Here is a 16468-nt window from a genome sequence, read left to right as displayed (position 1 = left end):
AAGCCTTCAACCCCAGCTACACCTGGATCTAGTCTATCTGTGCATTGAAGCTTTTAAAGGCTCTTGGTTTGCCTAAGCATGCTCCAAACAAGTACCTTCGATGACCATCTGTGGCAGAGACCTTCAGAGGATATCTGAGGCTAAGACCATCAGTGGACATCTGTGACCACTGTGCATCTTGCCTTGCACAGCAGTGACTGCTGGAATCTGTTTCCCAGAAGTGAGACAAGTCGGCTATGAGTTTGGCAACTGGGGCTGCAGTAGCTTAAGTTGGAATCCATGGACTTTTGGCAAACCCCGAGGCATTGCCAGAGAGCAGGGGCTTGGGAAAGCTACTATTGTCATTGATGACATTGATTTGTTTCATAGTATGTGTGAGTATTTCGCCTGCATGTGTGTCTAAGCACAGATCTCCCTGGGAGTGGTATGTTAGGGATGGCTGGGAACCATCGTGTGGGTGCTGGGAATCAAACCCAGGGCCTCTGCTGGGAATCAAACCCAGGGCCTCTGCAAGAGCAACCAGTGCTCTTAACCATTAAGCCATCTTTCAAGACAGTGACATTGTTTTCTAAGAGAACTAGTGACTCTGCTCTGTCGGAGGAGAGTGCTTTAATGCCTGAGACACACATCCTTGTGGAAACAAAATCATGGACATTCAAGGCTAGGCCCAGCCCTCCACCAGGCACCAGGATAGGCCCAGCCCTCCACCAGGCACCCGGCGCTTTGGGGATTGGTCTCATTTTTATAGCTTTCTTTATAGGGTTTTCATTAGAGCTGTATATTAGCACACCACATTAGCTAACAGCTCTGATGGCTGGGTAGAAGGAGCTAAAACTGTAAGCCACAGACTTTTATGGGGAAGAGGAAATTGCTTTTTGTCTGTAATTCCTCTATTTTATAGAGTTTTTAATAACAGCCCGAGGTTGTATTTTAGAAAAATGCATTCTGTGTGCAACTGCTCTGTGCTTGTTCAGCAGAGCTCTTCCAGACTCAGTGGCAACCTGCACAAACACTCCAGTGCTTATTAGCACAGCGCTGCCTTGGGGTAACATGGCCTGGACACTCTGAGAAAGGCACTAATGAGAGGTGAAGGAGTTCCTATCTGAAATAGTGAGCCAGTGAAGAATATTCCAGAACCTCTGAGCATGAGATCCCTCACTAATTCCATTTCACTATGACATTACTGAAGATTAGGCCAAGAAAGCCACCAGGGATCCACTTGCCCAGAGGCACTGTGTAGGATGTGCACAAATGAAGCCAAGAGAACTGTACAGGACCTACCTATTGCCAGAGAGGGTCTGACTTGAACCCCCACACAGGGGAGGGATGGAGAGACAGCTGTGACTCCTCCCTTCCCACACTGGGACAAAGTGAGGAGACAGGAAGTGGGGTGGTAGTCATCCCTCTTCACTTTAGAAACCACACAGGAGTCCCAAAGCCCTTGCTGTCTCAAGCTCTGCCCTGTTCAGGACAGATGTGCCTCAGATGTTTACTGGTAACATCTGGGCCATGCTTCCTTTGTCTGTCTACCAGGCCACATCCTAGTCCACCATTTAGGTTCTACTGGCTCTGATGGCTGGTGTGGCTCAGCCTAGCTGCAGATCAGAATCTACCAGCTGAGCACCTCCTATAAGTACTATGTCCAAGAGACTTGAATTACAGTCAGACAATGCCACTGGCCAGGGCAGAAAGATAGAACTTCAGATTACAGTGCCTGCTTTGGGGGCTCTGAGATGAACCTAGAGCCTTCTCAATTCCCTTCCCCAGCCCAGCTCTCCCAAAACATCTGGACAGGGGATCCTGGTCCACTGTGTTCTATCCCCAGGGCCTGGACTTCAGCAGGATTCCCAGGCCTGTATCCCACAGCATCCCTGGTTGTAGTCCTGTCCATTAACTGGTCTGCCATCTCTCCTTGGGGCCACAGCCCCTGTTCAAGTACTCTAGCATAGATGACACATGAAAGGTAGACATTGGTTTTTAAGGAGCTTCCAAGGTCCACAGGTCCCTTTAATACCATCACTTGCTGATCCAATACCAAGGAGTTCTTGGCCTTTATCCATATCACACTGGTCTAAGGTTCCATGCTAGCCAGCATGCTGGATGAAGAAATGACAGTTTCTGCCAAATGGTGTAAGGAACATAGACTGAGAAATGTTTCCAAGTGTAACTGCAGCCAAGCTTTCTCTGTGGGAAAGGTCCTGAGACTCCCAGCTTAATCTTGCCTTGCTTGGGACTTAGGAATGAGCTTTCTCTGGCCTGCTAGGCCCAAGGAGACCATTGCTCCATCTCTAGGACAAAGGCCCAGCCAACCTTTGTATACCCAGACAGACTGGCCCTGCCTGGAACTCAAGGACTCTGCCACTTCTCTCATCCAGAACCGCTCTCAGTCCTGTCCCCAGTCCCTGGGGTTAGGCTGCCTACGAGTGACTCCCATCCCCGCTCTTTTGTTCTGCCCTGCTTTAGCTTCTGCTCCAGAAAGTTTCTATCTCTGGTATCCTCAGAAATGCCTCAGGCTCTTTGCCCATGCCAAGCCCTTGCCCTCTCTCCCCAAGCTATAGCACACAAGCCTCTGCCTTGCTAGCGAGAACTTCCCAGTGCATAGCAATTTGTTTTTAAGCCTGACACTCACCTCAGAGACATCTACCCCATGGAGTCTAGAGAGTCAGGCCAAATTGACAATTGGGTTTCAGACAGACGTGTGTTCTCTTACGAGCTACAGACCAAGGGTGGGACCACATAGGCAGTCCCGAGGCCTCCATCAATAAGGAGGTCCCCACTGGGCAGTGCCACAGGAAGAGATAGTGCTGCACCCAGAGCACTGAGCCTAGCTTCTGGACTCGTAGGAAACAGTGGCTTTGCCTAGGGTGACACTGACTTGCTCTAGCACCTCCTGGGCACAGGGTCCAGCCTTCTCTTTGGGTTTTTCATTATGTCATTTGCACAACACAGCTTATCCATGGCTGGTCTCTAGAAGCAGTGGCTGAGGGTGGACTCAGAAGTAGGGAAGAGGTGAGCTGCACCCCCAATGGCTGTGGGCGGTCAAGAGCCAGAAGAAAACTCCTATCCAGCTTGAGAGCATATGAACTGTCTTCAAGAGTGACACCTGGTGGCAGTGGTGAGTAACGCAGCAGGTGGAAAGTGAGCCCCAGGCCCTTCAGTGTTAGATGGGATCCGAAACAGAGCCCTTGAACTGCTGGGCATGGTCTCAAGAGGGAAGTACCTGCCCTGTCAATAGCGTGTTCAAATCTTCAATGACAGGTAAAGAATATTCTCCAGGCTGATTATGGATTCTATAGGGAAAAACCCTGAGAGGCTTTGAAACAGGCAAAAACGCTTCCTAATTATCTTTTCCTTAGAATTTCAGGGCCTTTGGGGACTGTGTGATCTCGTGGAGAGGTGCACTTTATGTGTATCTTGGATAGTTCATGGCTCTTTGGAGAGGACAATTGTCTTGGAAAATACTACTGGCATTTCCCGTATGATGTAGAGTTGAGAGCCTGTGTAGGATCTTACTTGTTTCCTCTTCAGTTGAGTGTGCTCTGGGGATAAAGCCAAACCCCGGGACCTAGAGCACATGAAGCAAGACTCCATCACTAAGCTACACCTTTGGCCCTGTTTCTGTGTATGTATTAGGATACTTTACATACAAAGTCATTTCACCTACAATCGATAAAAGATGTAATGCTTTCTTTCCTTTCTGGTGCCTTTAGTTCTTCTTTCTCCAACCAAAGTGACTGTAGTTCTTCTTTGGAAAGAAAAGAAGAAAAGGACCCACTCAGATCCATGTCATTTTTGAAAGTTCACTTTAGATCTGCAGGTATCAGAGCTCTTTATACACGACGCACACGCTCACAAAGGCACACGCATATGTGCCATGTGTTTCCCCAGCTGGGCTGTAAAGGAGAGGCTAAGAGAATGGCTCAACAGTCAAGGCAAGAGTAGAAAGAGGCTCTGCAATGGCACAGACTGTGAAGGAGCTGAACCTTTGAACATAGAGCGTTCTCAGAGAACAGCTGCCGTTAACCTGGGACTGGAAGAGAGGGAGCCAAAGGGTTTACTTTAGAGAGCGGGTATCTTTGACAGAATGGCAAAAACAGGGAAGTTGAGGGCATTTTCTAGAAAATAGAACAGAAAGCTAAGGTTGGGAAGAAAATTGTAAATTCGATGTGAATAGAAAGGACCAACTTCTGATGAGCAGACATGGGAAGGAAGATGAGATGCAGGAAGGGGATTTAGACACAGCAGGTTTCCCCAGCTGGAGGACAATTAGAGAGAGCTCCTGCCTGCCTGCCTGGTGGAGATGAGAAAGTGTCTGCATTACCCACACATCACAGTGACATTTCAGATGTGTCCTGAGCTCTAGGAGAAGGTAGGGCTGGTGGGGAACAGGGCAGAGGAGAGGGAAGGGTATTTGAGCAATGAAGAAAGGTCCAGAATTATTGAGCCATGTCCTGTTTAGCTGGGTGAAGAGACGGGAGCAGATGCGGTGCTTAAAAGGTGTGCCTCAAGGGCAAATGACTGAGATTCCGATTTTGACACGTTGAGAGTCACATGTCCGGACTGCTGGACATGTACGGTGCATTAGTGACACAGAAACTTAGAGCACTAAGCAAACAAAACATAATTCAAAAGAACACACGTGACGTGACACAGTTGGGATGGAGCCTGGGTGACTGTGTAGCTCTCAGCAGCAGGGATGGGACTGTATCTCCTCCACTTACCCAAGATAGGGCTATACACTGGATGCTCAGTCTGCCCCCGGATCTTCTCTCTACCCTCCTATCAGGCTCTGTAACCCAAAAGATGGAGGGCTGGGTATGTGGCTCAATAGTTTGTTTGCCTCACATATGTGAGGCCCCAGACTTAGGGGTAATCTGACTCCTGCAATGGTCCCACCTGATCCCCCATGTTGGCCTCTGGTCTATGTGTTAGTGGAAGGCGAATGGTTTGGACGTGTGCTCCCTGCTCTCTGTTGGGTTGGGAGTTGACAGTAACTGGCTAGCTCCTGCCCCTGATGTTCTCCAGGGCTGCAGTGCTACCCTCCCCTCTGAGTCTGAAGCCTCTGTGGTCAGAGCTAGAGATTACCCATCACACCTGGGATTCCTCTTGTTAGCCTCCTCCAGCTTTCCTCAGAGGCTTCTCAGAGGATGTTTCCTGCTGAGATGTACTATGGTGAAGCAGGCTAGGAGCAAGGAAGGTATAGCACTTTGAGAGAGAGGCATTTCGTGCAGGAGAGAGAAGGCCACATAAACAGAGGTGAAGACACAGACCACGCATGTCATGACAGTCTGGGACACCAGCTGGCAGAGTCACAGGTATTTGCCTCTGGGGACCCAAAACAGAGTGGGAAGGGACTATGGAACACAGCTGTTTTCAGTTATAATCTTTGTGGAGAAGTAAGGTTGCCTTCCTCTGCAGCAGACACTAACTGCAAGCAAGATGAAAAAGAAAGGGCCTGTGGAGCAGGCAGAACCGTTTTCCAGCAGCCTGATGGTGGCGGCTTCCCCACTTTCCCAGAGCCACCCAATGTCGCATCACATCACGTGGGATCTCAGGCCTTATCCTGGGGCCATGAAAGGCAAATGGTTCTAGACAGATAGAGAGTGGGAGGGGTATTGGAGCAAGGAGCAATCTGGAAAGGGGTTGGGCTTCCAGGCTAGGAATAGGGTGGGCACTCTGTTTGTCATGGTAAAGTCATGGCTCCTTCACAATGTGCAGGTTCTTCTTTCTGCCATCTCCTGAAATTCCATGACATGATGGTCTGTAGGATACCTCTGGACACCAGAAACCTGGGGGAATGGAGGAAGGATGACTCCCTGGGTACCACAACTAACAACTAAAAAGATGGCTATATCCTACTGAGATAGGCAACCTCAGTGCCGAGGGTACCTGGATCCTTGTGGCAGTTTGAACGAGATGTCCCTCAAAAGTCTCGAGCATTTTAATATTTGACACCCCTCCTCCCCCTGTGTGGCTTCTTGGGAAGGATTAGGAGGTGTGGCCTTGTTAGAGGAGGTTTGTCACGGAGAGGGTGGGGACAGGCTTGAGGTTCCAAAGCCTCTACTCCCACCGCCCCCAGTGCCCTTTTCCTGATTCCTGCATGTGGCTTGAAATGTGAGCTCCCAGCTGCTGCCCTAGGCCTACCACCTGCTACCTCTACAGCTACCTCCACAGCCCCTTGGGGAAAGACAGGAATTCCGACTTGAAGATTTCGTGTTCTAAGCAGAGATCCAGGAGCACCGCTGGCTACAATTGAGGGGCAGGTGGGGATCTTACCTACCTGTGGGCACCTGGCTCTGCATTCCTGCACGTCTGGAGTCCTCAACATTAATACGGAGGGTGTGAGGTAAGTGAGTGAGAAAATGAACTGGTGAGGGACCAGCTCTGTGCCCTGCTGCCCACCCTCCCGCCTGCTCACCAGTCACGTACCAGCCTGCGGATCTCACGCTCACACTCCTTCTTGATCCTGGTGATCTCTTCCTGGTGCAAATGGTAGACACTCCTGATCTCCGCAGCCTTGATCTTGTCGGCCTGGATGACCATAGTCAGTGCCTCCTCCACCTGCTTCTTGGCCCCCTTGAGCTCTGAGATCTCTTGCTGCATCTTGACCTTCTCCACCTCAAACCCCTTCTTAGCCTCCTCCTTTGCCTCGCACAGGAGCACTGTCTTCACCTTGTCGGGCGCGCCATCCCGCAGGGTGTTGAGCAAGGCCTGCAGCCGCTGGTTCTCATTGTCCTTAATCTTGATGACCCTCAGCAGCTCGGCCTCGTGCTGCCGCAACAGCGCCTCCCGCACGGCCTGCAGCTCCTTCATCTTCTCCTCGTGCAACTTGGTCTTGAGCTCTGTGACCAGGACCGCGTGCTTGCGCTGCTCGTGTTCGCGCACCTGCTTTAGCTCCTGGCTCTTCTCCCGCTCAACTTTGCTGACCTGAAAGACAGGCGAGACTGAGGTGGTTGGGGCCCGGAACAACCTGCACCGGCTGAAATATGCCTGCACATTTAAAGGATTGCTTTCCTGCAAACTTAGGAGTTATTTTAACTGTCAGTTAAAATAAGTCACCCTGCTTGGTGGAAGGCGTGGATGTGCATGGTGGTCTTCAGCATACATGGTCTGGCACTGTAGCAGAAGAGGGGGCCATGCACATTCTCTGCCCACCGGAATCTGCTCCTGGTCCCTCTAGGTGGAAACTCAGCAGGACAACAAGGGAAGCACTTACCTTTGCAAATGGGGAAGCATCTTAGCAGCCAGGCTGGCTGTGTAGATGACACTCAGTGTCTAGGTTTTGCAAACGCTGGGACCACATGTTTTGTGTTCCCCCTGAATGTTTCGGGCTCTGTCTAAGTAGTCGCCCCACTACTAAAATTTCCACATGCCTTGCCTGTCTTGTGGTGGAGAACCCAAGAACTGGCCCAGGGTCCACAGAGCAGTTACACTCACAAAGCTCCATAGTACTCTGTCCTCCTGGTAGCATTTGAGTGTGCATCCCTCCATGAGCCCCACAGGTCCTACTTAGCTGCTTCCACATCAGGGACTGCCCCAGCTCTATAGCCTACACCTCTCTGACCACTCACTCTGGAGGGCACCCACCCCTTTCCTTTCCTGTTGCTTCCCAAGGCTCCAGGCACCCACATACACTGATCCCTAAACACTCTTTTTCTTTCTGGTCCTGACACTCTCAGATCTCCAAGGGCCAGTTTACTTGGTGACACTGAGAGGTATAGCCCACCATCTGCACCACAGAGGGACCTGCAGCCTGCTTTGGGCCTGACGGCTTTCTGGGCTTTCTAAGCCCTTCTGGAGGATCAGCACATAGTGCCCCCCGGCAGGATACAGGAATGGTGTCACCATCTCACATATCCCACTGCCTGGTGAAGGAGCAGGCTGCTTCTGTTGGAGAACATCCCTCTCCCAGGCTGCTACTGTTCGGATCAGCTTCCTGCTCACAGTAGGTATGCATATTTCTCATACCTGCTTATGGAAGACAGTGCTTCTAAGAGTCTCAGAGACACCCTGGGGAGCTACCTGCTTGCTGCCAGGACTGTGAAACTGTCACCCTCTGCTGAACTTTCCAGGTCCTGATTGCCTTCAAGTCTGTCCTTCCCACAGTAGGACCATCAGCTGTGATATGACTGATAAACTCCACGTACCGCTTTTCTATAGCAGCCAACTAACTGTAGTGACTCCTTCCTGTGCTGGATATCTATCTAATCCTTGCATGCCCCTCATCTTCCATTTCTTTTCCTTATATTCTTGGGGGAGAATCTTGGTAGAGCCATCTTCACTTTCCTTACCACCAAATCAGCAGTGAGTGAAGCTACCCATTCTGCCGCCAAGTATATCTAGCAAGCATTTACCTACCGAGCTGTCTCCCCAGTCCAAGTCTGCATCCTTTCTACTTAACCAGTGCCATGGTCTGGGAACAAAACCTTTAACTCAGAGTTTTGGGGGACATTTAGAATCCAAACTGTTCCTGATTTATTTGCCTCTGTGGCTCCCCTCCCCCAACAGAGGCAACTTTCAGGGCCTGTTTGTTGATGCTTCTCCATAGGACAGGCATGTGACACTGACTTGCACAGCTGGCCCCAGGGCTGGCGGGCCTATTGTCCTCTTATAGTCCAGCAGGCCCCTGACTATCCCTTGTGCACACAGGACAGTGCCACCCAGCAGCTTGGAAGTCTGCTCTGCTAAACAGAGCATTACTGGAAAGCAGAGCAAACAGGCAGCTGCCAACCCAACTTAATGGCACTCTCCTCTTCTTCCAGTTTCAATGGCATCCCAGATATGGAAAAAGAAAAACAAAACAAAACAAAAAACAGAATTTGTTTGGTATCAGTTTTGGGGGACAGGATCTCACACTGTAGCTGAGGTTGGTCCTGAGCTCACATTGCCTTCCAAGCTAGCCTTGAACCCACAGAAATCTTTCTGCTTCAACCTCCCAGATGTGGTGAGATTACAGGCACGAACCACATAGTGTTTCTGAATTAATCGAAGAAAGTCTTTCTCTTCGTCTGTGAATCATATGTGAAACATAGAGAGAACACTCTATAGTTTGAAGGAAGGAGTGAAGAATGGCGGGGCGGGGTGTAGAGATAGCTACTCTCCCTGTGGGTTAGACCCTGCGGGGTACATTGAGTCCCGAGAGGGACATGATACACCAGAACCAACATTGGTATCTATGGACATAGAACCTGACTGTTCTCTCAGCAGAGAGAATCACTCAGGCCTTGTGAAAACTTTCCAAATGGGAACGAGCACACCCTGTGTCACAGAGCAGATTATAGAGTGGATAACAGTGTAAACCCAACAGCCCGAGGTTGGGTAAGGTTGTATCCCACCTTTAACCTGTTGGAGACAAGATGCCTCTGCCTCCACCTACTCCTGCCCAGTCCCTGAGACTTGGTAATGAACCTAAGACTCAACCTGTCCCCCAAGTGTGGAAGGATTGGCTAAAATCCAGCCAACCACAAGAAGACCTCTCCTCTCTGTCCCTCCCAAAGCACCCGCAGTGCCCCCAGGCTGGGCCATTAGCTTCCAACAAAGCGTGTGGCAGAATGGGACACATCCAGGGACAGCCATGGAAGCTGGGCAGGAGTTAGGTCCTGGAGGATCCTGGGATACTCCTCTGTTCCTGGAGAAATGCTGCTAGGCAGACTCAAGGCTCAACAAGCTACTCAAGGTAGCTAGCTCTCTTGGAATTCTGGGAGGCTGGCTAAAGACAGACATGCTGGAGAGGAAGGATGGTCTTAGCTCACAGTATCAGGGGTTTAGTCCATGGTCACTCAGCTCCACTGCTTCTGGGCCTGTGTGTGGGGAGGAAGAGCATCATATCTGGGAAGAGACAGGAAGGAGAGCAAAGTGAATGACCTCACAGTGGCCAGGAGCTGATGCTGGCCACCTTCTCCCTCCCACTTTTGCTCCTCTGGTCCCCAAAGACTACTTGGCAGTGCTATCCACATTTATAATGGTTCTTTATTTCTTAGCTGCTGATCCTTGTGCCACCTGGCTCTGGACACCCTCCCAGACGTGCCCGGAGGTGTGCTTTAGTGATGCAGGTGTATCTCAAGTTCATAATCAAGTTTAATCGTCATAGCCACTTGACTCTCACAGAGGCCTGTGAGTGGCTGAGATAGCACAGGGGTGTTAGCTGCTGTGAGAAATGCTAAAGCCTTCTCAGATACAGGGCAGCCACAGAAGCCTGTCAGGGCCAGAGGGTCAGGGGCTGCCCCTGGATTCTCACGTATGGGTTTCCCTTTCTGGCTGGTGCTTCTGGCCTTCCAGCAAGATCCCAACAGTGAAATGGGAGGAGGGGTTCTTCACTCGAGGTTGGGGGTCCTTCCTTTAGCTGCTGTTTGGTTGTGGTGGAAAAGCAAAATAAATAATTGATTTGTTCCTCTAATTACTCAGTCGTGAGATAATAAACTGGCTCCCTGCCAACCTTGGGGTACCAACTAACTGTTTCCTGAGGAGCGTGTGGATTCAAGCATACTTGATGAGCTCCGGTTCTTTACAAATCACATCCTCATTGAGATTTGGAGTGCTGTTCATATTTAAGGCCAGTGAACACCTCTTCAGGAGACTCTTGAATCATCTTGTTGAGGCCCACGCAGTTTCTTAGGGTGTGGGGTGTGGTGTGGCCCAGGCTTCTTTCACTTATCTCTAGATGCTCTGATGGCTTTTCATGTTCAGAGAACGATATTTCAAGCTCACAGCCATGGCCTCATTCCTTCTGGATAGGTCACTGTTATAAGGGTATTTTCCAGAGACAAGTCATAGTGTGTATATGTATGTATGTATGTATGTATGTATGTATGTATGTATGTATATATGTATGTATGTATGTATGTAAATAGATATAGATGATATAGATACAGATGATAGATATAGATATAGATGTACAGTGTAATATTACATGCACATACATCTTGCAAGCTCACTTCAACATTAAATTCAAAGTCCGGACCACAGAGCTTCTGTCTAGTGCCCTGCCCCCAGCTGAATCTCTGATCTTTCACACTGAGCATTTTTGTTCTCAAGCAACCAGGAGGTGAGGTAATCACCCATTGCCTGCACTCACACTATACAGACAATGGTTTCAGGACTCAGTGGTTTTGATACTGACACGCTGAGTGTGATAACCACGAATGGATGGTGGCCTTGCACTTTCCGTATGCCCACACCCACAGTCATTCTAACTTGCTGTCCCTTCAGACTTTCATTTGTTGTCCCCTCCAACCCCCTGGTGAGGAATCTCAAAGGATTTTTCTAAATCTCAAAATACTTCATATTTCCCAATGGACCTATACAGATTGAGCCTGGCAGGTTGCCCTAAGCACGGGTCACATGTGGCTTCTAGGCCTTCACCTTCAGTGGGGTCTAATTCACAGAGGGATTCTAGGCCCCGTGCTCATGGCCTGGTTGGTGTCTCTGTCCACTTCCTTAGGGAAGTGTCATTGTCCTTATGGGCAGATGTAGGAATGATGCCACCCGAATTCCTGCATGATGGCCACTCTGCAGCTGGATGCAGACTTTACCAGACACTAACCCTTGACCTTGTTGCTCATCCTTCTCTTGGTTCACAGTTGCTCTCAGCTGAACCATGATCATGCTTTTGTCTCCTTCCCCTTGTGCACAGAGTACATTGGCACCTGCGCATTCTCTCACGTTGCTAGTGTACTCTCTGGGGTTGCTGCTTTGGGTCTTGGTTTCATGAACACTCTTTCAATAAACAGTTTCCTTTTTAAAACCTTGTGTGTGTGTCAAAAGATAAATGAGAGCTCTACCCTTGCAGAAGACCCAGGCTAGAGTCCTAGCACCCTTATTGAGGCTCATAACTGCCTGCCTGTAACTCCAGTTCCAGGAGGATCCAATACCCTCTCTGGTCTCCACTGACTTCACTGGCTCATATACATATGTGGTACATATAAACTCATACAAATACATGCAAATACAAAAAATTTAAATAGATTAAAGTTAAAATTACACTATTTAGCTGGGTGTGGTGGTGCATGCCTTTAATCCCAGCACTTGGGAGGCAGAGGCAGGCAGATTTCTGAGTTCAAAGCCAGCCTGGTCTACAGAGTGAGTTCCAGGACAGCCAGGGCTACACAGAGAAACCCTGTCTCAAAAGAACAACAACAACAAAAAATTACATTATTTATTTATTCATTTAGTTGGTTAGTTATTTGGGGGCAGGGGACACATGTTATGATTTTACTCTCTGAGCCATCTCAGGAGTCCCTAGCTTCCTCTTACAGCATCCTAAGTGGCATGTTTCTGTACTCTGAGTTTGTGTCTCCATCATCTTCAAGGCCCCTACTGTCCTTATGTTAGGGTAACTGCTCGTCTTCGATGTTCACCCATTTTATTTTTCTTTTTTCTTGGTCTCCCCTTCTATTTCTCACAAACTATTATTTGCTGGGCTCATATGTTCATGCTCCTTCTATATCTATACTCCTAAAGTTTCGTTTCTAATTCGTGAGTCTTGGCACATCAGTTATGCATTTTTCTAATTTGGATTTATGTCCTGTCTTGCCCAGCTTTCTTGATGTCTTTCAGGTCCATTGTAAATAACCTTCACAGTCCCTTCTGCATGAGAGTGAGTTTCTGTGACTGCTTTCACTATTTGTAGGGCATGTCTTTGTTTCTTGTTCCCTTCTGCTCTCTATTGTATCTGAACATGATATGAGATTCGCCAATGGTCATTGGACATTTGAATCCCTCCCCACTCCCACCCCATGCCATCCAATGGTCACTGGACATTTGAATCCCTCCCTCCCCACTACCACCCCATCCCAGCATCCCCCTAGAGAGCTGTGTTCCACACCACACAGACTGCTCTGGAATTTTCTTCTTTACATCCCCACAATGAGGAGTCGTTTGCCCTCATGGCTCCCTGGAGTAAGCTGGAAAACCAGAGGGGTATTCCTGGTGCCCTTCTGTTTTTTATATTTTACATTTGTGTATTTGTATGTACATATAGACTAGGCTGCCCCCGCAACCACCTGCTGCCTCAACATCCTGAATTACAGGCAGTTACCACCATATCTATTTAAAAAAATCCCATCTAAAAGATGTTTGGCTCCCACAGCAGAGCCCCTTTCCTGGTAGAGAGGCCTGTCAGGTTCCCTTGGTGCTTTACATGTATAACCACCTATCTCCATGCTACATGTATGACCACCTCTGCCCATGCATCTGCTGTTGCTGATTTTCTTCGTAGATCATCACTGTGGACCTGTAGGTCCAGGCTCAGGTCAGCTCAGTATCTCAGCATTCATGGCTTGGAAAGTGGCTCATCACCAGGTAGACCACAACCACGAGCCTCATCTCTTCTTTCTTGGGGTGTAAACTGCAGAGGATGCAGAGACTTGTAGTCTGCAAGCCCCTCAGTGGCTGGGTGGCAGTGGAGGGAGTATCAGGAAGCCCAGGGACACATGCCTTGCCACGAAGGTCACAGCCTCACCCTATCTGTTCCTAAATTGTATTTCTCAGTAATAAATGCCGGTGATGGTTCACTGTGTGTGTCTCTTTCCTTCCCCCAATCACCATAACCAGCTACAGAAAACTCGCATGAAAAATGCTTTCTTTTTAGAAACAGAAACAACTTCCTAAGGTTCCATCCTATGTTTACTAGCCTGTTCTCTTACTGTTGAACACCTAGACTATCTCTGAGGTTCCCACTATTTAAAAAAAAATTTTATTTTTATTTATGTATGTGTGCATGCATGTACGTATGGGCTTGTGTGTGAGTACTTGTAGATTACAAAAGAAGGCGCTGGATTCCTGGAGCTAGAGTTGTGAGCCACCTGACATTCGTGCTGGGAACCAAACTATGATCCTCTAAAAGAGCAGTAAGTACTCTTAACCACTGAGTGTATCTCCAAGCCCATCCACAGAATTTTCTTCTGTTTAAAGATACTGAAGTGTGTGGCAGCACAAGCCCAGCTGTAACACAATTGCCACAGAACACTTAAACAGAGAATTTGGTACAAAAGGACCTCTGTGTATAGTAGCTTTGACCTGGCTTGGTGGCCCATCAGACTGCCATATACCATGAGTTGTCCCTTGTAGCCAAGTGGTTGAGCCTCAGCCAATAACAGAAGCCAAACCCTTACTGAGACTGGGAAATTATGCACCAAACATGGCCACCACACTGCACCTCTCCTGTCATTTCCTGGTTACAAAATCAGCTGTTAGATGGAACTCAGGTAAGTTTCTGGTCTTTCTAATCCAATCCAATTATCTATCTTGTCTGATAACTTCATAGTGTGTGTTCATATCTATTTGAAACAATTCTCTCTACTATCCAGTTTGCCCATTCCCTACCCATTCTTGCACACTTATCCTACCAAGTTAGACTTCGGGGACAGTAGACCAGCAGTTCAGTTTGTCTCCCTGAGACTTACAGTCTTGGGAGAGCCCTCCCTCTCACCTAAAGGTAGAAAATAGCCGAGCACTTTTCAGAACGTGCACAAAAGTACGTGCTGGTAACCTTAGGATTCATCAGCTGCCAGCACACAGCCTCTGCCTGCCTCATACTGTGGACTGATATACCTTTTGCTTCCTTTTACTCGGAAGGGGAGGCTGAAGCTTGTTCCCCTTTGAAAGGTCTCCTTAAGGGGCTGGAGAGATTGCTCAGTGATTAAGAGCACTGGCTATTTTTTCCAGAGGATCCAGGTTCCCAGTACCCATATGGTGGCTCAAAACTATCTATAACTTTAGTTCCAGGGTATCTGACATCCTATTGATATCCATGGACACTACATGCACCTGATGTACATACATGTACGTAGGCAAAACACTCATACACATAAAAATAAGTCTAAAAAATGTCTCCTAAGCAGTATATAGTTCAAGCAACAAACTGCTATATAGACTTAGGAGGCAGCATACTGGAAGGCATGACCAGATGCTACTCAGAATAGTGGATAATTGAACCAAAAGTGAAGTGCAGGCTGCAGAGGTCCTTTGTCAGACACGGTGCTGGGACTCACTTGGGATAACCACTTCCCATCTGAGGGAGGGTGCCAGTCCCACCCCCACCCCCAGGAATCCACATCTCAGTGGTTTATAGATGCAACAGCCATCCATGTCCTTGTGACATAAGTATTTATGGCTCTCAAGTAACAGTCAACAATACTGCCGCACCCTGCAGACATTTTGAAGGTTTTGAGGCTTTAAATTAGATGACAGGTGCGGTCCTTCCCCTTAACTCAAAAGTGCTGCTTAATTAGCCACTTTTTGCTGGAAAAGGACACGTTCTCTGAATATTTTTATGAAAAGAGTCTGCTAGCCTTCAACTATGATTGTTCTAGAATCAAGGTCATCTCTACAGATCAACTCTCCAAGGACTAATTCCTTTATAAGAACAGACACCAAATGGAACACGCACACCTGAGCCCATCTGTCACATCTGCACCCATGGTCTGTCTATTTTAATTTCACCAGAGAAGGTTGGAAGATAACAAAAAGAGCTGTCATGCAAAGTTTTGCCCTGGAAAGGTGGATTCTGCTGAGGCCTTTGTCTGGCCATTAGTTGGGGAGGAATTCAGTTGTCTCTCTGGTCACCCTGGTGTGTGTGTGTGTGTGTGTGTGTGTGTGTGTGTGTGTGTGTCCTTAGGTGACCTCTACTCATTAAAGCAGTCCCAGAGCATCCTCAGCTAGGCTGCGGGATGATTCAGAGCAGTGCTCTGTGATTAGTTGATGACTCTCATTTGGATAGATTGGCATGCGGTGTGTGTAAGAACTGTCTGTTGGGTTGGAGCTCTGCTGCTAATGTTTCACACACCTGCTTGGCAGGGGCATGTCTTCTCACTAGGAGCATGCTCCCTCACGCGTGGCTCCCCCACATCCTGACAAAATGTGTGCTTTTAAAGATTGGTTGAATGAATGCTAAGAGGAACAAGAAGTTCAAATGTGAACAAATCAGCTAGATGTCTATGTCATTAGGGATGAAAGTGCTAGACTGTACCATTTATCGGGAGAGCAAACGCCTGTGAACACAGGCTAAGAATGACACTTGGGACCTCTGTGCTGAAAACTACAGCCTGTTAGAAATTCAAAGGGGGAAAAAAAACAGAATTAGTTCTGTTCATAAACCCAAACACACAATATTATAAACAAATCAGTTTTTCCCGAACTGACTGATAAATTCAATGCAATCCACCCACGGGAGTTTGACGAAAACAGAAATTAACAAATAGATTCTAAAATTTGAAAGGAAATACAAAGACCCAAGATGACTTAAAGCAGCATTTAAAAGAAGAACAAAATAAAACCATATACCCATTACAGAATCAAGTCCTGCCATGGAGGAGTTAGGAACAGAACTGACCTCAGGCAGACACAGGGAAAACAGACCCCTGGCTCACAATGATAGGACTGGTCCAGCTAGTGGCTAAATGGAGCTTCTACTGAGAATTGTAGCTAATCTAGATGAAACTTCCCTGGAGTGACGCCAGAAGCAAGAAGA

The 16468-nt window shown here is 48.2% G+C and overlaps 1 protein-coding gene across 3 annotated transcripts in view; it reads right to left on the bottom strand.

The window, feature by feature from the left end:
* Positions 1–16468, bottom strand: part of Jakmip3 (Janus kinase and microtubule interacting protein 3) — a 114628-nt gene that overhangs the window by 48123 nt on the left and 50037 nt on the right. For all 3 annotated transcript variants that reach the window (XM_031388675.1, XM_031388676.1, XM_031388674.1), the window contains exon 3: positions 6430–6927. In XM_031388675.1, the coding sequence (XP_031244535.1) occupies positions 6430–6927 (498 nt within the window). The remainder of the gene's footprint in view (positions 1–6429; positions 6928–16468) is intronic.

The sequence above is a fragment of the Mastomys coucha genome, unplaced genomic scaffold (genome assembly GCF_008632895.1).
Source record: "Mastomys coucha isolate ucsf_1 unplaced genomic scaffold, UCSF_Mcou_1 pScaffold21, whole genome shotgun sequence".
In the NCBI taxonomy this organism is placed as follows: domain Eukaryota; kingdom Metazoa; phylum Chordata; class Mammalia; order Rodentia; family Muridae; genus Mastomys; species Mastomys coucha.
Note: the sequence above shows the minus strand (reverse complement) of the source record. Positions and strands in the feature narration are given on the sequence as shown.